The 21,287-nt window shown below is 42.0% G+C and overlaps 2 protein-coding genes across 4 annotated transcripts; both read right to left on the minus strand.

Annotated features, from left to right (window-relative positions):
* Positions 1-122: 122 nt before the first annotated feature.
* ercc4 (excision repair cross-complementation group 4) lies at positions 123-4,350 on the minus strand. The gene is made up of 11 exons (XM_085903788.1): positions 4,031-4,350; positions 3,610-3,790; positions 3,335-3,530; positions 3,017-3,224; positions 2,750-2,930; positions 2,504-2,635; positions 2,321-2,425; positions 1,659-2,244; positions 1,457-1,549; positions 1,266-1,378; positions 123-1,133 (listed from the first exon to the last, which is right to left on the minus strand). The coding sequence occupies exons 1-11, from the start codon at positions 4,205-4,207 to the stop codon at positions 400-402; spliced, it is 2,706 nt and encodes a 901-aa protein (XP_085759914.1). The 5' UTR covers positions 4,208-4,350; the 3' UTR covers positions 123-399.
* A 4,273-nt stretch (positions 4,351-8,623) lies between these two features.
* On the minus strand, positions 8,624-20,728 carry cpped1 (calcineurin-like phosphoesterase domain containing 1). 3 transcript variants are annotated; one of them, XM_085904271.1, is made up of 6 exons: positions 20,536-20,728; positions 19,555-19,773; positions 15,780-15,952; positions 15,201-15,326; positions 14,918-15,044; positions 8,624-10,344 (listed from the first exon to the last, which is right to left on the minus strand). In XM_085904271.1, exons 1-6 carry the CDS (start codon positions 20,597-20,599, stop codon positions 10,118-10,120), a joined length of 936 nt encoding a protein of 311 aa, XP_085760397.1. In that variant the 5' UTR covers positions 20,600-20,728; the 3' UTR covers positions 8,624-10,117. The 3 variants fall into 3 exon arrangements, with proteins under 3 accessions (XP_085760397.1, XP_085760398.1, XP_085760399.1); XM_085904272.1 differs by lacking the exon at positions 20,536-20,728 and adding an exon at positions 19,927-20,527; XM_085904273.1 differs by lacking the exon at positions 8,624-10,344 and adding an exon at positions 10,361-12,528.
* Positions 20,729-21,287: the final 559 nt, after the last annotated feature.

Below are 21,287 nucleotides of genomic sequence, written 5' to 3' on the forward strand. Positions count from 1 at the left end.
GCAGACGAACGGGAAAAGAAGAGGATGGGGGCGTGGTCGCAGGAGCATGAGGGGGGGGGGGGGGGGGGTCAAATCAAATCAAAACGTCAGTCTCGTCCCAACGTGACAACAACAGTGTCGTCGTGTTACGTAATAGTAACAGCTGACTCACCACTACAACAAAGCATTTAACTCTGTAATTAACTCATTAAATGACACTGCATGAAATAAATATAAACAGAGTTGTTTACTTCTACTACTTACTACTTGAACTCACACTCCTTGGCAAGATCCCCGCCCCCTCGTGTTTTAAAGGGCTTTCTTCAACAGTTGAATGTTTCAGTTTATTCTTTATACTTGCACAAATATACTTCATAATGTTTGATGAAAAATGTATTTTCAAAATTCTACATTAGGAGGTTATTTGGTTCTCTGCGCTGGAGTTTGAACATCTGCAACATTGTGGAAGAACTCATAAAGTGCCTTGGCGTTATTTGCATTCTCAAGTATTTCTGCTAGCTTGTCCTGGCTCAGTTTGGCTAAATCTGCCAAGCTGTCAGCATTTCTTATGAGCGCTCGAAGGTTTTTCACGTTGACACCCGGCATCTTGAGCAAGAAGTCGTACGGCCCGGCGTTGTAAAGCTCTGTCGATTCGGCCACGGCGTCTGATTCGGCTGTGACCGCCTGAGCCGCGGCGGCGTCCGGCTCATTGCGACCTTTTTTGAGCTCGAGAAAAAGCTCGCCCGTAGCATGCGGCGAGGGGCACCAGAGAATGCGGAGGCGTGGGAAATGCAACGTGAGCAAGGTGAGTTTTGAGGAAACGTCATTGGACGAGATCTCGTGGCGGAAGTCCGAGCGGGCCATGAGAGAAAAGGGCTTGGCCGGGTCGAACTCGATGAGCAACACGGGTTTCCTGTAATATCGGTTCATGGACAGGCACTGGGTGTAGAGGCGACCGCTCTGCAACGAGCCGATCAGATCGCTGACGCTCTTGCGCTCCACACAGATATCCGGCGTCAGGATGTAGTCGCCGACTTCCAAAGTGACTGGCTCGATGTCGAGGCCGCGGCGGTGGAGGAGGGAGGGAAGCTCACTGCGGAACTCGCGCATGTCGACGATGACTCGCGAGGGCTCTTTAGGCTGCTCTTGGCCTCCTGTTTCAATTCAGATCCCCCATCGTGACAAACACAAATCGGATTTGTAACCATGGTTGTTTTTAACGGAGCACATGTCAGAACACGCTTGATTGGAAAGCCATCCTAAAAGGTCAACAAAAACAAACTTGCCCGCTTTGCGAGTGTTGGTGGTGGCATTAGCAGGCTCTAAATTCCTAGCCAGGTCCAAATTGGTGTCTTCTCGGCCTTCCCTCTCCTCTGGGATGACCATGGTTGCCTTTTCCCTGCGCGGTCCCAAGTCAACCGGTTAGCTATTTGACACCAAATTTGCCAAACGTTCACGTTCTGAGTCGGATTCTGACCTGATGAGATGTTCAAAGGCTTTCTTCTCCTTTGACAGCCCAGTCAGGTATTTTTGTTCCTCTGTTGAGCCGCCATAGATGAGAAAGTACACCCTGCAGAGGCAAATGCGAAATGAGAAAGAAAAAAACAGTGATCATGAGCAGAACATATTGTAAGCTGATATGATGAGATTTTACAATGAACAATAAACTGCCGACACACCTGAGCGGCTTTCCAGGTCGACAGGCTTTGTAGATCTCCAGCTGTCGCACGAAGTTGACTTCGGCGTCGTAAAGCACCACAAACACGGGCTCCACCTCATGGAGCACCCGTGTTAGGCTGTGTGGGTCCGTGCAGCCCCTCAGCGGGTGAATGACCATCAGAGGCTCCTTCAAAACGGCGTAGTAAGCGTCCGATGGCAAGTCCAACTTCGGAGCGTCTTCCTCCGCCATTTCATCTTCTACGCCAAAGTCCTCCTCATCCTCACTGCTGCCCATCACCGCCGTTTCGACAACTGTCTGCTCTTTGCCGATCATCTGAGTCAAGGTCAGAGAGGGTCTGCTTTTAGCTTTGCTCGGTTTCTTTTTCTGCTCTTTGCCTCTCGTGTTCCCTCGGCTTTTTCCTTTGGAGCCGCCTTTGAGAAAGCCCTTGTCTTTTTTACATTTCGCCAATTCAAAAGCGTTCGACGGGTCTTGTTTGCCGACGGTGCGGCTGTACAGTCTGTTCAGGAGCCACTCGGCGCCGTGTCTGATGTACTGCTGCAGTTGAGCGCAGGTCCTGTCATCGCTGGCGCAGATGAGAACGCGACCTGATGGGTCAGGAGAAAAATTGTTCGAATAGGGCAGAGAAATCTCGTGAACATTCCCGAGGATGACAATTCTCACCTGGTTCATGCTGGGAGTTCTTGTTCTCTTTCTCAATTTCCTGCAGGACCTCAGTCAGAGCTTCCCACTTTGGGCTTTGCTCCAGCACCAGTACTCGCTTTACCTCTGAAACACACACACACACACACATGCCACCTTAGAAATGAAGACTCAACGGTCCTCTTGTTTTGTCGTCAATGTCACCTGAAACAGTGGGCGTCTTTTTTTTCTCCGCTTCAGCGCCGACTTTAAGTTTCTTCTTGTTTTCTGGGATGTGGTACACTCTGGACCTGGAGTTTACAAACATGGATGTACTGGAGTCCAAGAAGAGCCACCCTGAGATGAATGATTAAAGTGTAAAAATGAATTATGACCTGTCACTAATGGTTGAACACTGAGCGGAAATGAAAGTTAAGGCTGCCATTAATCACAGCACACCCTTTAAATCACCTGAGTTGGAGCCAAAGTTCTTTTGGCTGGAGCGGAGGGACTCGAGCAGATTGAGGAAAGTGACACAGTCGTACTGGGTGAGGTACTGCAGCAGAACCCTCAGCATCTTCAGGTCCTGGACCAGTGCCTTGGTCTTAGCTCCCAGCTGGTGCCACAAGGGGTCCAAGTAATGGCGGATGGTCTGGATGACAAACGAAATGAGAAAAACACTCTTTTGCTTCAGATTATGGATGAATGTTGAATTCACGTGAAAGAAGCTTGACCCACCTTATCAAAGGCATTGCTCAGCGTGTTCTCCAAGGAGAGATCCTCCGCCTCTAAAGTGGGATTGTAACGTTTTAGCTCCTTCAGACAGGCGCCCATGATGTCCAGGATGGAGCTCTGGATGGCCCTCATGGAAGGTGTCAGTGACACGTGGAGCTCCACCACATCAGGTTTGTGTTTTTCTAGTGCTGTGTTTACTGACGCTTGGAACCTGTTGAATGTAGAATAGAGCAAAAAAAAAGACAAAACGGTGAGGGCTTCGTAAAAAGAATTGTCCAAAAAATTGGCACAATTTGGAATTTGTTGTGATAAGCTACAAACCTGGGCCAAAGGTATAGTTTCTTGACAAAGAGGTTCCTCATCACACGCTCCACCTGGCAGAAGCCTGAAGAAAATGCTGTGGCTTTGTCAGTGAAGGCTTTGATGAAGCCCGTCTTGTTCTTCTGTCGGAACAGTCGCAGAATGAATGCTTCCTGACACGATTCGATGATTTTGTGAGCGCGGTACACCAGGATGCCTGACGGGAGATATCGGAAAGAGAAAATATAGGCATATCCCACTCCAAACAAACAGACAATCATAAAGCGCACACTTACCTGATATAAGATTAGCAGGTATGCGGTCGGTGAGGAAGTCGACCACCAGGATCCTGCTGGTGACAAACAAGACTCCTCCCTCGGTGTACACGTTGTACCGCTCGTTGCCTTGGACCTCACTGGTCACCGTCCTCGGCAAGTGGGTCACACCCTCCACTCGCAACTGCTCCGTAAAATACTCCTAAATGGTGAAAACACAAAGTGGACAGCGTACAAATACTTTGTTACTAAACTTGGGTAGACTTTTCGAATTTCACGATATAAAAAAAACAAAATCTAAATATTAAAACTGTTTTTGCATGCCGCCTGTCATCAGTGTCATGGTGACTAGAAGCAAATAGACTCCAGGTGTTTTTGTTGAAAACGTCCACTAAAGACTTAAGCAATTGTGCTACGGGGCTAATGACGTGGTGGTCCTAACCTGTTCGGGGGTGGTCGTGTTAAGCAGTAGAACCAGGCTGCCTTGTTCCGAGTAGACCCGCATGAACTGCAGCAGAATGCGGTCTATCCCCATCCCCTCGGCCACCACGAGCAACCCGTCACTGCTGAACAGGTTCAGAAACATTTCGGTCTCAAACTCCAGAAGAGGGCCTGCCATGGTGGAAACACGCCCCGAAGCAGGAGGAAATTAAAAACAACTATTTCGCTTTCCAATATCAGCTAACAACAGTTCGAATCATTGTAAAATGCAACCGGCAGTTTGCATGAAGCGCGCCTGTTGTTTAATGTTTTGACGCCAAACTTCCGGTCATGTGACACACACAAAATAAACAACGACGAAATAAACGAAAGAGGTCGTGGGCAAACGTACTGGCGCCATCTCCTGGTGTAATGATGCACAACAAGAAGGATAAATATTCTGCTTGAGTGGTTCTCAAACTTTCAAGTGTCTCCAAAAAAATATTCAACTCGCCGAGTTGACAATACTAAATTATAGTTGCATTCCATGTCCAAATTGTCATCAAAAGCAATATTAATGTAATGTTCAAACTAGGACGCGTAGACTGCTCTGTATCAAGTTGCGTCTATTTGAGGCTTTAAATATAAACAGAAACCAATTATTTTTTTCTGACTGTTTTACTGAGCTAGTCTTGTTGCTTAAAATTACACAACACAAGTATCCTTATGTTAGGTGGGAACATTAAAAAATTGTTTTGCTTCTGTGCACTTCTTCGTGTATGCACTAGATGTCGCTAGCACACAACGGAACACATTAACAACAACCATTGTAAACTTTTTTTCTCTCCAGAGGTTGTACCCATCTGGTTCAGGGTGAACTAGAGCTTCTCCCAACAGGTAGTAAAAACCAAGATATATATACTAATAGTTGCATTTTTATGTTTAAGCTATGAAACCAAATGAATCTGTTGCCTCTGGAAAATTTAAATGCATACATTGGACCTAAACACTCATTTGGATAAGAGCAGCGGTGGACTTTGTGTTTTAAGTCAGCAGGCCGCTAAGGGCAAACTCTTCGCCTCAGGAGAGGAACGTACCCTCCATCCTTCTTTGAAGAAATCAGTATATGCTTAGTTATTCCCTCCCTGCCTGCTCAGCTAGGTTAGAAGAGTTTTCAGTTGCTGAAATCAGCAAAAATCTCAATATTTGTATACAACATCTGTCACTGCCTTCATTCAAATCTGGCACCGTATTTTTTTTTTTTTCTTTCCCAAATAACATCACCTCTGACCACAGCGCAGATTGTATCAACCATCCAATATGACTCACTGGAAGCCTTTTAGCGTTAAGAGCAGTTCTGGAAAAAAAAAAAAAAAGTACTTCACTGCTGAACAGATAGCAGCTCCTGCAGGCACTACATGTGTTCGATTTCACCCTTTCAGCCCTCATTACCCTGACACCTTTGCAGAATGGGAAGAAAGGTTATTATTTGGGTGGAAATGGCGCTGCGGTGCGGTGGCTGCTGCGTGTTCACAAATTGGGATTATTACAGCAGCCTCTTAAGTAGCAATGAGGAGGACGAGTACATTTTTAGTCACCCTGAGCTGGGTCAAGCGTCACTAGATGGAGGAGTCACGAATCAAATTTTGCACGAGAAATAAATGTGAATGAGGGGAAAGGAATCTCTACAAACATGAACTATTTTCAAATGTGACGAGGGAACATTCCGTGTTTGTTGAATTTGAAGCGTATTCAGTATAAGATGAATAATTCAAGACAGATTGGAGGTTTGGAGGATGGCGTCAGAATGTGACAGGGGAGACATGTTGGCAGGCCCGAGTGGGCCGCCTGTGACGTATTATGGGGATGCTCGATCAGTGTGAACTACAACTGTGTGTGTGTGTGTGTTTAACAAAAAGTTCACTGGGACTCGCACGCATGGCTTTAGTTTCGGTGTCTCATTGTCAATAATGAGCATCATCATGTGAACACAGAAAAGATTTCAATCAATCAAACTGACAGCTAAACACATTTGGAATCAAAAGCAGGAGAAACCAACCTCAACATGGCTCATACGGAGATTTTCATCTTGAGCAGAGACTTCCCAGAGAGTCCACTTGGCTGGTAGGAAGAGGTGCTCATATTAGATTCAAATATTCACATTTCCCAGTTTAACATGAATTTTTAGCATACAGCACAAAATTTTGAAAAAAAACAAAAAAAACATCAGTGATTATTCACAGTTATTTACTGTCAGATTAAAAAAAAAAAAAAAAGGCTCGACAAGGTTTTGCCCGAGACTGCTGCGGAAACATTCGAAAAATCTCTTGCTCTTTCTTTGACCCGTATCTCGCTCGATGGAGTACGAGAAAGAAGAGTTAAGGAGTGTGACGTAAGGTCATGACAACACATAGCAACGGCACTCATAAGGAAGCTTTCACCAACACGTATGAATAAACACAAACTCTTGCGCACTAAAATATCGCGATACACACATTTCCCTCTCAAAGCCAGATAGCTGTCAAACGCTTGATGCGGGAGGTCAAAAGGCAAGGCAGGATTTCAAACACTCGAAATTCCTTCATAATGCCGCCTAATCCAAACACTAACAGAGCAGTTGGAAGTTCAATCTAATTGAGGATGGGATGAAAGCCAAGGATGTCCTGTGTGGGAACAGATATGTGGATTAATTAGCATTGTGATGCCAGCATATGTGTGTGTTGCATTTAGTTTGTGTACTTAGCAGTGTGCGTAAAAAAGGGTAATTGTCTCTCTGCACTCGGCGTCCACGCTATCAGCCAATGTGTCGTGAGAAGCGTGTTTGATTGGATTTTTCGTCTTTAAATCGCTCGGCCTTTATTTTGGTGCTGCCTGGCTAATTACAAAAAAACAGATTAAAATGGAATTGTCAACATGTTACAAGCATGCAATACACACAGAAGGATTTTTTTGGGGGGGGGGAGGAGAATCTTTTCCCGATCCTTACTTGAGAAGAAATATTATAATTACGAGGAGTGAATTTCAACGCCGTACAGCACCTGACACTTTAATGTATCATTAGCTTGCATCTCCTGTGATAATGATACATTCTGTTTATTGTTCGGCATAACGGCCTCATTAGCGACTGGACGGCCATCGAGGAGATGTGGCGAGCTAATGTTGACAGAGAGAATATTTGTAATCGAGTGAAATATTTGCCAATAGCTTTTTCAGTTGGCAGCCGCATCGAATCCCGTGACGAGTTGACCCCACCAAATCCCCGAATCATCAAAACACGCCACTTAAGTGTTAATCCCCCCTCATCCAGCTGGCTGCTAGCCCAGAGGGCAGGGCACAGAAATGGATGTGGATCGTCACCGGCTATCTGCTGCCCAGATGGCTCACTCTGTCACCAGGCTTGGTGCCACCCTGATCATTTGGAAGTACAACTTGCATTCATAACGCCGGCATTTTTTTTTTTTTTTTTTTTTGGACTCCCAGTGCATCTGTTCGTATCAGACTTTGCATCTGTCTAGAAAAGTGACAAAGTAACTGACAGTCACATTTACTGAAGAGAATTGACGCGGTGATACTTTAGGAGCTATTTATGTTTTGTGCATTCTGAAAAGGCCACAGACGTGAATTCGAAAACCAGAACTGAAAGTGACAATGTTGTACATACCTGAATAGTAAAGTGAGGCATCTTTTTTAAAGGCCGATAAACAGTCACAGTCCTGTTTGAAAGAAAAGAAATACTCAGCATGGGTTAAAACAGCTTTTTTTTCTGAGCTGCTCTTGAACGCATCACAATCAATTGCAGTAAAGCATAGACGGCAAGTGTAAGGCATGTATGTCAATGGATTATTTATTGAACCATGAAAACATGGTGCGATTGTCCAGGAAGAAACGACTTTTCCACAAACGTGCCTCATTCATTCAATTTCAGGGACAGGGAGTCTCCACGCTTCGCTTTCTACACATAAATATAAATCCAGTTGAGTCTAATTGTTCAATAAATTCGACAGTGCATTTGTATATAAATATATCAAATGATAATTTGCAGGTGCAATCACATTTCAATCAACATTTATTATAAAAATATCACCAATCAGGTCACAGCGGTCTTTCATTACAATTAGACGTTTCAATTGTGTGACACCTACTACGACACCGGGTGAAGCTATTAATGTGCTTGGCTAATAGGAAAGCATAAAAAAAAATGGAAGGTTCATTCTCAGGCAGGAAAAAGGAGACAGACGGTCTTTCTCACATCATGCTTATTGGCCATTCCTCCCCTTTTTCACCCACCCATCACCTGCTGACATTTTTGGAAGAGAAGAGACAGAAACTGTCAGTGTGAAATGAGGTCAGTGATAGCGATGCTGATGGAAAATCACCTATGAAACCAAGGAGACAGTGGATGGATACATTTTCTGGCACTTTCACCAAGACACACAGATGTGTAGCTACAAGGTTACCGTGACAACAATCTCGCCACGTCTGAGTGATTGTGTGAGTATTTGTGCGTGGAATTGAACTGAAACATTCGCACATTGGTTACGGCATATTCAGATCGGTGGAATGCAACGCATGGCTTCAGCATCGAGTGTTCCGAAAACTGCATTTGAGCCCAGGCTCTTTAAATTAGACTTTTAATAACATGATCACACTTAATGTTGTTTTGCCAAAACACTTCAAATAAAAGCCAAGAGATAAGTCTTGCGAGATACATGCGGAAAATCCTATCATAGGGATACAAAAACAACAGATCTGACTCTGTTTTCATTATCAAGCCCTAAAAATAAGAAATTGCATTGTAATCCTCAACACAGAAAAACAAATTAACTCCGGAGGGATTATTTGCTCAGTGTGAGAAAAAAAGACATGAAAGATTAGTACAGATCACTGCGACACAAATAAACTATTATAAATTCCTAACAGTGATTTCATAGGAAGAAAAAGTTTTTTTGTGTAATAGAGAAAATGATAATCATTAAAAAAAAAGTACGTTAAAGCTTACCAAATGATTCCTGCTAGTTACGGGAGCACTGTTCATCCATTAATGATAAATCCTTAACGTTAAAAGTTATCACAATAATGGAGGGGAAAAAAAAAGCAACAATGGTTCATCATCATCATTATCGTCATCTCAATGCTGATCATTAGCCCTAAGGGACATCATTGCATAGACAGATCCATTTCTTTGGTAGTTCAGCCCAATCACATTTGTCGACATTAACGTGCTACTTGGAATTGCTCTCAATTCTACCAGACATCAAAAGCTATGCTGCAAACGTGTGTGACTCGTAGCTGCGCTTCACATTGCCAAAAAATAAAAATAAAAAATTGTACAATGCCATGACATAAAAAGCACCAGTATTTAGCGCCACTTAATGACAATCCAATTTCTTGGTCTAATGTGGCACATTTTGTAGTCGGTGACTCCTGGATGGAGAATTCACAATACAGTGGAAGCTTAAATTTCAAACGTCCCACCGGTTGTACCATTTGCAAAGAAAACAGGCCTTTAGAGTTGTATAAAAATGCAAGCACTACCCTACAACTGTCTCCGAGTGAGATGGCAACATATTCACATTTTGCATTTCAGAGAATGTCCCCTACTATGTAAGCTCTATTAATAGTTGTTCCCACAGAGCAAAGAGAATATTTGCCTCTGAATATTACATGAGATGTTGCTATGTGTTGCTGCTGTATGTATATTAGAGTTGCAATTGTTATCATATTTGCTCATATCATTCAATTGGAGTGTATACGATAAAAATGTAGATATCATTTAACGTTTTAAAGTAGAAGTCAACTCCAAAGAATTATTTATAATATGTTTTATGTGCCCTGACTAGTCTAAAAACGGCATTTTGAATAATTTTGTGATTGAGGACTATGAGTTAGACAAAAAAAAAAAAATCAACGTTTTTTTTTTTTTTTTTTTTATCCATCTCACTGGGCGGCCATTTTGCCACTTGCTATCAACTGAAAATGACATCACAGTGGCCAGGTCACAGAATAAAAATATGTTGATATTGTAACACCTCGGGGCATAAAAAAATGAATGTTTGCATATTTAATTGGAAAAAAAAATAAAATTAGAATGAAAAGCCTTGGAAGACCATCATGCCTGCAGGAGCTTCTTGAGGTCCTCATCCATCCCTTCCGTTCGCAAGCGCTCCAGGCTGTGGTAGCGGTGGACCACGCGCTCGGCCGTCACCACTACCACCCTGACGCCGTGCGTGTCCTCGCCCAGTTGGCAGCCGATGGCGGAACTCACGACCATGTCGAGGCCGTCGTGGCAACCGCCTGCATTCCGGTGATAGTGGCCAGAGAAGACCGCCTTCACCCCTGCAGCGAGGTGCAAATAGGTACGATAAACCTTCTCTTTTAAAAAAATAATAATAATAATTTCCACATCCGCAGAGAACTATGAATAAGATAGGCTTCTGTGATTTTTACAGAGCAACACTTGAAAGCAAAAATGACCTAAATAAGCCAACATTGGGTGATTCTATGCTACACTGTGCAGAATAGTTGATTTAAAAATATGCTTAAAACGACACCCTGCTGTTTATTTTTTTGTGATGTTTACTCAAAAGCTCACAATTAAGACAAAGTATTGGTATGGACAAAAATGTGGGAGTAAAAGAAAGTTATAATGAAAGATATCTCAGCTTTCCATTTAAATATTCTAACAAAGCAGGAACATGCATTAGGGAGTGGGGATTTTCAATTTCTTTTCAATTACAAACTACATTCTCATCAGAGCGGCGCAGGTTGACTTCGCCCTGCGGCGGTGGCGCCGTGTCACTGTGGCGTAATCATTGGCCATGCAAAAATTTGTGTTTATCTGTATAATACCGCTCCGGTGTTTTACAGGTATAAAATCGTCCATTTTAATTGAAATGAAGGTAGTGCAGTCATTTTCATTTCAATCAATCAATGCTCTGAAATCTGCTGGGGGAGAAAAACTACATAGGCTGCTTTAATTCCCGGCAGAATTGAAAGCTTCACAACGGGTGGGCCTTGGATTCTTTGCTATAGGTTTCCGCTGTTAATCACAGCCGGCCCCCCCTTTCTTGGGAAAATAACCTTAATTTGACAAAGATCAAATATAAAACAAGTGATTTCACTTCTCCCCGCCATAAGAAGGCATACATCACACTCTGTGTATTGTTATCAAAGCAGCCTTGCGGTGCAGTTGGTGTGGGTGGCCCTCTGGGATTTCCAACCTTTAAACGCTCCAGTCGTTGCTGTAGTCAGCCAAGCTACATCAAGGATGAAAATTGCTCTCATTTACTGACGATGAACCATAAATGCTGTGAAATACGCGCTATAAGACATTTCTGTGTGTCTCCGGAACATTTTGTCTTGCTGAGTGGCTAGCTAGCTACCCGAATGGAAACAAATGCACACGCTGGGTTGATAATTCCTGGTCTTGTCTGGCTCTCGGTGGAAATCCTGTTTACTTGTAAGGCAAAAAAATAGTCCCGCTTTTTTTTTTTTTTTTTTATGATAAGGACTCCCATATGGGAGGATTGGGCTTTGCTTTAACTTGTAAGGGTGGGAGGGGGGGGGGAGTGATGGAGCGAGAGAGTGCTGTTTGTTCATTCAGAAAAGAAAAAAAAGTCTAGAGTAAGCAGCTACAGTAATGAAAACATACAGAACGCAAAAGGGCGAGGGGAGGCATTACATGCAGTCAAATTGAATTCTCGGATGGCTGCGAAAAGTCACGATTCACGTTTGGAAAATTAAAATGTATCCCCCCCCCCCTGACTGTTATGTATAGGGCTGATTGGAGCCGTGTATTACACAATTGCTGAGTCTGTTGAATAGTCAGAAAGGTTCTTTGCTGTATTGTCCCCCGCTGACAATGACGACCAAATGGAAAGCGAAAGATTAAAGGCGTACAAAAATCTAATTACGTTTGATACCTCCGACCCTTTCTTCGAGGCGGCTATTTTAATTCATCACCCTATCGTCTTGCTGGTGACTGATTCGCCGACGACAAGACGGGATTTACTAATTGTCCATTGGGTTTGTCTCAACCAATCAACCCGAAGAAGCCGTTTACCTTCAATGACCCTTCTCCTATGCAAAGTGTACGCTTCGACAGAGACCATTGTCATAAAAAGCACAGCGAAATTATTACAAATCTGAAATGGTGTGGGCAATTTGCATGACAGAGGGAAGCAAAATGATGTTGAGGCATCTCCCAGCTACAATCTCTCCATAAATCTCTGCCACCATCAAGCATCCGTTTCCTACTGTATGCCCTCCGGTTACAAACAAACAGCCACACGGACACACAAAAGGGGTTTGGAAATTTTAAAAAAATAAAAAGGCTATTTTTGTGTCAGAGCAGACTCATCACATACGATTGGACACCATTTTAAAATGACAAAGGAACAGCCTTTCTATTTATTATTATTACGGTCTAAATGCTCACTGCTTCATCATCCCTAATCTTGATCGATGTCCTAGAAGCATGAGGAGACGATAAATCCTCTCCTTGATACTCTCCGAGATACTCTTGAGTAAAAAAAAAAAAAAGCATTGTTCAAGCTCATCATCAAGACGGTGGGGTTAAAGGCTTAGCTGTGACCTCTTATCAAATCCCTGCTGGGTGATAAATGTGCCTTCCCTTTTGAAAAATGGAAGCATCCTCGCTGATAACGAGAAGAGAATAAGCGACAGAGAACAAGAACATGCCTTATCTTGCCCGCTAATTGGCTAACGTATGCGCTGTTCTATAGCCACCGGTTAAATTGAGAAACCCCGATGACTTCCTCAGCCGCGTTATTGGTTTTTTTTTCCCCGTCAATTTTCACTCCTATGGTACAAAATATACCAGATGAGGGGTAGAAACTCTCAGAGGCAAGGTGGCATAGGAATCTAATTACAGTTCTCCATCTACTCCACTGTATGGTGAGAGGAGAGGCTGAGAGCACAAGTGGGATTCCTACTCCTCCAATTGCCTCTTGAATAGAAACACACCGGTGGGCCAGCTACGGGGCTTTCCGTATTCATCAAAGAGAAGTGCATCAAACTTACTCGACAAATATGACAGTAAACTTTGTGCTGGCGGCGACCAGAAAAACGCTGGCTAAAGTGCAACGGTAAAACCTAAGGGAGCCTTATTTACAACCATTACAGGTATGATAGCGATGAAGTAGCATGAAAGCGCCCTTGGGAAGAATGGAAAACCATCTTGGAGGTCATTAAGTCAATTTGGAAGAAACAACACTGACCGGCGATAAATATAAGACTTAATTGTAAGTTTAAAAAGAAAACATTGACGTGATGTGCAAGAACAGGCAAAGGAAAATTTAATATTAAACAAATGAGTGTCACATCCCCCAACCCACGGTAAGTGCTTGTGCAATTAAAAAAAGGGGACTGTGATGCTTTATTAGCCCATCGGGGGGTCATAACGCAGAAACACTGTATCATTAATATGAGCTGGAATGCAGTCAACAGTCCCGTGGTGTAAACTGCTCACTCCGACGAGCCAGACGAAGACTAATTGGTGTGCCTCGGTCCGATATGCAGCTGTGGCGCCGAGATAAAATATAGATACTCGCAGACAAATTTATCAGGCATAGAAAAATGCACCGCCGCACAATCATTTTCGTGGTCACAAACCCGTGCGACACAAATATATATATTTTTTTTCTAGTTTGACACATTTTACTCGAGAATGAAAAACACTTATTTATCTTTCTGTTAGCATCAACTAATTGCCATATATTATTTTTCAGATTTTTTTTTTTTTCCCCGCTGGCTGATATCAGCGGACATTACAAGTACTGGATTTTATCTGTACGATCTGATGCTAGATTGTTCCGCACTGAACTTGAATCCTCCCGAGTGGCTAAAGGTGCGCTTGCCATGTGAGGTTAATGATGTTGCCCTTTAGTGCAATGACAGTACTAATCACCAGAGTACAAGAGGACATCTGGAGGCTTCAGATCATACGGTGCAGTGGTGTGAACAGACACATGGGAGGGACATGATGCGTGGATAACGCAACACAAGGATGATGGGAGGTAAATTACCATCAATAGAAGATGCATCATTTTCCATAGCTGAAGCGCAAGCAAAGCACACAGATTATAAGAATTTTTTTTTTATCTGCACCCAAGTACAGACATGAGCAAGACGCATTGTGCATTGTTTTTAAAGTCAGCACTAGCAAGAATGTCATCAATATTTATCACCACATTTATTTATTTTAAATGTATTTCTTTATTATTTAACACCCTGCGTTTTTTTTTTTTTTGCATATAAAATCAAATGTTGCACTTAAAATCATTAACCGCTGTTTGTTTGGAGGAGGAATCTTTAATGCTCATCAGACCAAAACACGGTTAAATACATGCAGGCATAATTGAATTAAAACTCTCCTCCAACAGTCACCTTGATGAATGATTGAGAAGAAGGTGGGCCTGTCAATCAGTTGTATTAAATTGTCCCAGTATGTGTATGTGTGCGCGCCAAGTAAAGACAGTTACAGACTCTTCTAAGTCCATAATAATGGAATTTGAAGAAGTCATTATTTAAATCAATTGTGGCTGTACCGTATGCGCAAAAATAATCCTCTCTTCTGGTTTTAGCGCCGTATGATTCCTCTGGGTTAAGAATCTTAAGTGGCAATGAAGAGGGCTGACAGAAAGCTAAGAAGTATTAAGACGATCTATTTTAAACCACTATTCGAGATCATTTTACATTATTTTATTGACTGGATGAGACAGTGGTTTGAAATCATTTTGGCAGGCACCTGGCGGCCAAAGAACAAAACAATCAAATTATTTTGATTTAAATTGACTCATTGTGAAATGGCGGGCTGGGCAATATGGCCTCAAAAAATAACATTTGCAAACACTGAATAAATAAATGAATAAAATTAAACTTGTCCTACCAGCTCTCTTAAATTGGTCCATCAGCTTTTGTCTGACATCCATTTGTAGGTTAAAGTAGTTGTCTTCCTCATCGGGATTCTTTATGTACAGTGGAATGTGCTGGAACACGATGATGTGTTTGGGTGCCTGAACAAGGACAAAGTTGCGATCATTCTATTGTCAATGTATCCGTGTCGAATAATAGAGCAAGGCTCGGAAATATTTTCCTTGGCTTGACAACCCAAACCGCGAATTTGGAGCCTTGCGGAGGGAGTATCTTAAATAACGACGGGCGCAATTTACAGAGGAGGATGCCACTTTGCTCAGCAGCTCCTCCAGCCATTTTTCCTGAGCTTCCTTGATCTGAGGGCAGGCTGAAGCATCGTAGAACAACTGGGAGTTCAGAACCAGGAAGAGGACACCACCCACCTGAGAGAACAGCAACACCAAAATGCTTCAGTCACAAACCAAAACAGCAAATTTCCATTCCAAGTGTGTGCTATCCTTTTTTTAGTTCCTCGATAAGCACTCATCCAATCCCTTTAAAAGCATTAGTTCAACTCACTGGTTAGTAATGGACAAACGCATTGATAAACATTTAAATGTCACGTCGATGACGTCAGCTCATCTGCATTTTGATAGCTCGACAGTCAGCCGAAGAGGTAAAAGTGCAGACAACTCATTACGTTCCCGTGCCGGCACAATTAACAATTTTCACTGAGTGTCAAGTCAAAATGAAATCTTCATTAACACTTAATGGAACAAAAAATGGCCAATTGTCATCTGAAAACGCCAACAGGTGACGACGTTTCGGAAATGACTTGGACTGCGATTACAAATATACTGCTTTACGTTCGTGTATAAAATATGCTAAGTGCTTACCCAAAAGCTAAAATAATCATCGCCCCATGTACGGCAGTACTGCTCCACTGTTGTGGGGGTCGGCGTGTTTCCAAGGTCATGATTGCCACTGACGAACACGAGTGGGATCGAAGGGTCGGTCCCCTCCAATGCCGTCTTTAGGTCTCGTTCCTGAGCCTCTCTGAAAGGGGTTTCTGCAAAAAAAAAAAGGAAACTTTCACCAAGGGTGCAAGTAAGACTGCCACGGTAACCTTGGCAACTTGAGTTTGTAGCTCAGTGCATTTATCCAATCTATACTCATACGACAGACAAGGCAATTTGTTTTGCACCGACTTAATGCACTCAACTGAAAGTAAACCTTGGAAGGAGATGTTGACTATTTTTTTGTGAGCTTCCTACATTCGCCAATAAAATCCAATCTCTATGCATTAACTTGAAGATATATAATGGCACAAGGTCTGTAATGGCTTTGCTTAGCTGAGCGGCATGTGCAGTTTCAATTTTTAGCTAGTGTTAAATAAGACTTGGACAAGTTTTATAGCTTGCTTAACAAAGTGGATCAGTTCTTGTTTTTATGTCGCCATTTATTTACCGGGGTGAAATAAGGAAGGAGTTGTAGACGAATTACAACACGCTATAAAATAAGGCCTGTTTTAAATACGGCATTAATATGCACCATCTGAGCTGAATCTGTGATTACACTAAAGTGACCACTTCTGATTGGATCTCATTTCCATGCTTCTGGAAAAAAAAAAAAGAAATATGGAGATTGCGCGGGGCAACGAGTGTACACATCTGCTAACGTTGTTTTGCTATGTTACGGTTATATTTACGTCAGTCGAGAAATTTTGAATAGACGTTAATGACAGGGCTGAAAAGGTCCAAAGTGCTCAAATGTAGGCAATTTGCAGGAAATGGAGAAAAAAAAAAAAAATGGAAGCACTGAAGGGTTTTTCAGTTGGAGAGCTGCAAGTGTGCACGATGGTGTTAGCTTGTGTTTCGTTCCACTGTGACCTATAATCATCGCCGGGCCAGATGGCACGTGTGGAGCTAAGGACGGAAATCAACAGCTGAGCTGGATGTGGACAAGAAAATGTTACATCTTTACATTTCTGTTCTTATAATCCGAAGAATACGCCAGCGGCTTTTATCAATGAAAGTGCGTCATTAGCGAGTGGAGCCATTTAAAGTGCTTTCCTGAATACAGTAGAATGATTTCTTTTATTCTATAACTGTTCTGTTCTTAAAATATCAATTTGAGATGACCTGTAATGTAATTGATCTATTTCAGTCCAAAAAAAAAAAACCATGATAAATGTTTGTCAACACAACATCAAAAGTCAACTAGCTGCTATCATAAATTCAACCTTGAGCTGTCACTATCCTATGGTGTGAAAGCAAAGACAGTTTTTTGTTTTCCTTTCTAGTGTGAGTTTTTGCAAGTGGTGTCAAATTGATGCGAGAACTGAGTGAGCCCCGATCAAACTTGTGTGATATCAGCAGTAATGCAAAGGCTTGACTGGACTGTAAAGGATGAAGAGATCTAAGCCTGTAGGTGAAGCGTTTGATCTAAAAGTCGATCAACATTCCCATCTTCACCCTTGGTGCTTTGGAGACTGGAGGAGAAAAAAATAAATAAATAAATAAATCAAATACGCGAGTTTGGAAGACAAAAGTTGAGTCGGGGTGCCTGGAAAAACATTACAAATGGTGCAAAATGGAGCCATCCTCTTTCCTGAATTGTATTCTATTCTCAGTACTTTTGTAAAACACGAGAATATCATTTTTTTTTTTAAGTGAGCTTTACACACATGCCTGCATCAACAAACTCACTCCCACTGTACCGTGAGGAAAAATCCCTTACGCATCTCCAGAGACACTTTTGTAGCGCTCATTAGGAGTCTGTTATGTCCAGCATGTTTCTTTACTTTAATATTCCTAACATCTAGAAAACTGCACCATTTTTATGACCCTTTTTACCTTTAAGGCCAAGTATATTATACATTGGTGAGGAAACTGCTCGATCTACATGTCACAAAGATGAAGACAATTGGCAAAAACAACCTATCAATGTGGGACAAGCATAACAAGAGCTGATGTTGTTGATGTACCTTTATATGAACTCATTTCGCCAGCTCGGATGATGGCTGTGTAAACAAGTCCCGTATACAGTTGTAGTGTTTAAAAGAGCCTCTTGGGGTTAATGTAGGGGTTTTTTTTTTTTTACATGGGACTGCAAAACTGCATACAAATTGCGTCCTTTCGGGGGCTCGGTTATAGAACAAAAGCGTTATAGGCAAAAAAAAATACTGCCTGGGGAAGAAAAAGAAAAAACTCAAAGTGTTGTCAAATGTATACCAGTCCTTTGGATGCACTGAAAAGATGGATGAGAAGTAGGCAAGGGTATGTCAGTGTCATTAAATAAGAGATGTCAAAACAGGGCGATGAGATAGCAAACTGGCTGTCAACTCAAGATTGAGGAAGGACGTCAAGAGAAAAATGTCAGATATATGTGAGAACAGAAATACAGTTGCCAATTTGCTGTCACCAACAGGCAAGCAGCATTGACAGTGGGGCTATATTAAAAATGGGAATAAATCGCTGAATTTTCAGATCACAATGGGAAAAAAAAAAAATCGAGTAGTTGCAGAGCGAGCAAGAGACAGACGGATTCGCTTCCACTCACTTTCTGTGCCCACTGCTCAGGGCCAGACGGGCACCTTGTGCTAGTTTCCTCATTATCATGCAAACATAGTTTGCAGTGGTGGATGGATGCCTTGCGGCTTTTTTTTTTTTGGTTTTGTTTGCTGAACACACAGTTCATAAACATTTTTAACCATTTCTATTTCTGTGTCATTGGGTGGCGAAAAGAGAGAATAACAGTTGTGAGTGGATTGAAGCAGTTTTTGGTTTTGTTAGATAAGGACTTACTATATCACGTATTATATTTGGAAAAAAAATACAGCGGATTTAGAATCAGTGTAAAAAAAATAATGGAGAAAATTACTTTCTCTAATTAAAAAAAAATTGTAAAAATTTACTGGAACCTTTACGATAGTTACGCTTACCCAGCAAAATGAAAAATGGGATGTTCAGCGCAATACATAATGGTTGTCGCCAATAATGCATTTCTCCTTTAGCCTTGAAACAGACTGGAGACATGAATTGATGACTAATGTGCTGAGCACAAGATGTCTTCACTCTTATTAAAAAAAATAAAAAATGTACACTACAATTGTCTGAGACGGCGATATTAAAAAATACAGCATGGATTTTTTTTTTTTCTTTTTGATCCCCAACGGTAATCAAAGAAACAAAAGCACAGCAAAGCTGGCCCGATGAAAAGCCGAAATCGTTTTTCAGAATAGAAACTAAAGCTTCCAGAGAATAGCCAGGAGGCCTGTGCTTTTTCATAGATAAATATCAGCTGCTGTCATGAGGGAGGATGTTGTTTACAGACTGGCTGGGAAACAGAGCGGGCTCAGGCTCAAACCTTCCATGGCATGGAATATCTTACATCACTGAACCACATCCCATCGCCTTTACACAAATCAGTTAATTTGATCAGAACAATGAAAGCGCTGGAACCTTGAAATAACAAGAGTCCGTGTACTAATATCGTACATTGCGTACATATGTACAGTGTATTTTTTTCATCATCCCCAGGAGGCTTAAACAAGCAAAACCATCTCTCCTACTTGTTATCATCAAATGCATCAAAGACTGATACATTTGCATCTCCTATTTAAAATTACCCGTTGACCTTTTTTGTTTGATTTATATTACAATTATTTACCTGGCATGGCATGGACCAGATCGCCACACAGCACCATAAACTTGGGCCGAGGGCGTAACTGGTTCATGGCTTCCACCGTTTGTTTGGTGAGCTCAACTTCCTCTGCCCATTCGTCTCCTCCACTTTTAGAGTCGCCTTGCCGCCATGCCTTCATTAGACCGAGTTGCGGGTCTGCAGCCTGGATAAAGTAGAATGGCCCCGTCCACCCATCCTCAATATCTGCAAAATAGAAAGGAAAAAAAAAAAAGAAGATTTAGGACATTTTAAGAGCAAAATATATACATATATATATTAAATAACTGCGACATCTGAAAGAAAATGACTTTGTGCCACAAAACGAATTTCATTTCAAAACATTTAAAGCAAATAGACCTTTTATAGAGCTGCATGTGGGAGCTCAAATGAATCCTGCAAGACTTTTGTTGTTCCAGGCGCAATTTATAGAACAATAGCTCTCACTGTTGTCAGATATACGAACTATCTTCCCGATAAAGAGGAAGATTAAAAGCACACAACATGAGAAGGAAGCTAACACAAATCGGAGAATCTCCCAAGTGGCTGTGTCTGGACTCGAAATAAAATGTCTCTTCAGATTGGAGCAGAATATTAATTACAAATTTAGCAAAACGTTATGCATGATAGTTATACACAACTTGAGTTTGTTCTCTTTGACGCATTTGGAAACTTTAATCAGAGGAAACTACTGCTAAGTTTCAGTTCTCTTTTCTAGTATTAGCTACGATTTTCAAAGTTACCGAAAGTAGATTTAACACAAATGGACTGATCATCGAAAATTCGATTATGTGTACTGTACGTAATCGCCACTTAACTTACGTTTAAACGATAAAAGTAACTGTGAATACAACTTAAAAACACGACTTACGTAGTTGTTTTACACAACTGGCGACCTCAACTTATTAAAACGGGAGCTAAATCGTTAAGCAAGTTTCGTAACCAAAAGAGTTCGCGAAGCGCGAGTACCTTCACCGAGCCCATGGAAGCTTCTATGTTTTGCCCTGAGAAAGATATTTTCCGTCCCAGCCATTAAATTGACTGGTTGTAGAGTTGTTCAAAGCCGCTGTTATTTATCGAGCCAGCCTCTCGTCACGGTGGTGCGACAGCCGCTGAAGCTAACCGGGGTGACAATCGGTGATCGATTAACAATGCCTGTCTGTCTTCTGCTGTGTGGCGTTCACTGACAGCAAGATTTTCCTTTTGTGATTTTAGAGGTATTGGGCGTTTTAGCACCACGGACAGTGATTGTTTTAAATCAGTAGATCCGATCTAAAGAAACTGACTCTACCAATCCATCCATACACACATTTTATATACTATTTATTCTGTTTTGGGTCACATGGAGGGCTGGGCCGACTCGGGTCAGTATACGTCCATGTTTAAGTGATCAAATTTGGGTCTTTGCCTGTTGCAGATTAAAATAGATACAGTAGCAAGTCAGTGATGCTGTCATGGTTCACTAGCCTGAATTTCGTGCAGGCAGCGTGAGTGCAGTTCCCACTCACTGAGAGTGTGAATGGTTGCTGTGTCACAATTTAGGATCTGCACCCTTTACTGGCTTCATTTGCCGAGCTCATTGAGCCAATCAAAGTCTATCCCAGTTTGACAAATCGCATAAATTCTCTCAGATGTAGCCATGATTTGGGATTTGGGAATTATTTTCTGTTTTCTTTTTTTCTAGACCAGTAGTGGGTGATCATAAGTGCTAAAAGTCATCA

This window comes from Syngnathus leptorhynchus, chromosome 22 (genome assembly GCF_054491065.1).
Source record: "Syngnathus leptorhynchus isolate UIUO chromosome 22, UIUO_Slep, whole genome shotgun sequence".
Taxonomy (NCBI): domain Eukaryota; kingdom Metazoa; phylum Chordata; class Actinopteri; order Syngnathiformes; family Syngnathidae; genus Syngnathus; species Syngnathus leptorhynchus.

What these genes read in the sequence shown, in the direction of transcription:
- ercc4 (XM_085903788.1), bottom strand. Translation starts at nt 4,207, where the DNA reads ATGGCAGGCCCTCTTCTGGAGTTTGAGACCGAAATGTTTCTGAACCTG. An exon ending in AAACTATACCTTTGGCCCAG is followed by an intron (nt 3,225 to 3,334) that starts GTTTGTAGCTTA and finishes TACATTCAACAG; the next exon opens with GTTCCAAGCGTCAGTAAACA. An exon ending in AAAGACGCCCACTGTTTCAG is followed by an intron (nt 2,426 to 2,503) that starts GTGACATTGACG and finishes TGTGTGTTTCAG; the next exon opens with AGGTAAAGCGAGTACTGGTG.
- cpped1 (XM_085904271.1), bottom strand. Translation starts at nt 20,599, where the DNA reads ATGGCTGGGACGGAAAATATCTTTCTCAGGGCAAAACATAGAAGCTTC. An exon ending in CTTCCATGGGCTCGGTGAAG is followed by an intron (nt 19,774 to 20,535) that starts GTACTCGCGCTT and finishes TCTATTTTGCAG; the next exon opens with ATATTGAGGATGGGTGGACG. An exon ending in GCAAAGTGGCATCCTCCTCT is followed by an intron (nt 15,045 to 15,200) that starts GTAAATTGCGCC and finishes GTCCTTGTTCAG; the next exon opens with GCACCCAAACACATCATCGT.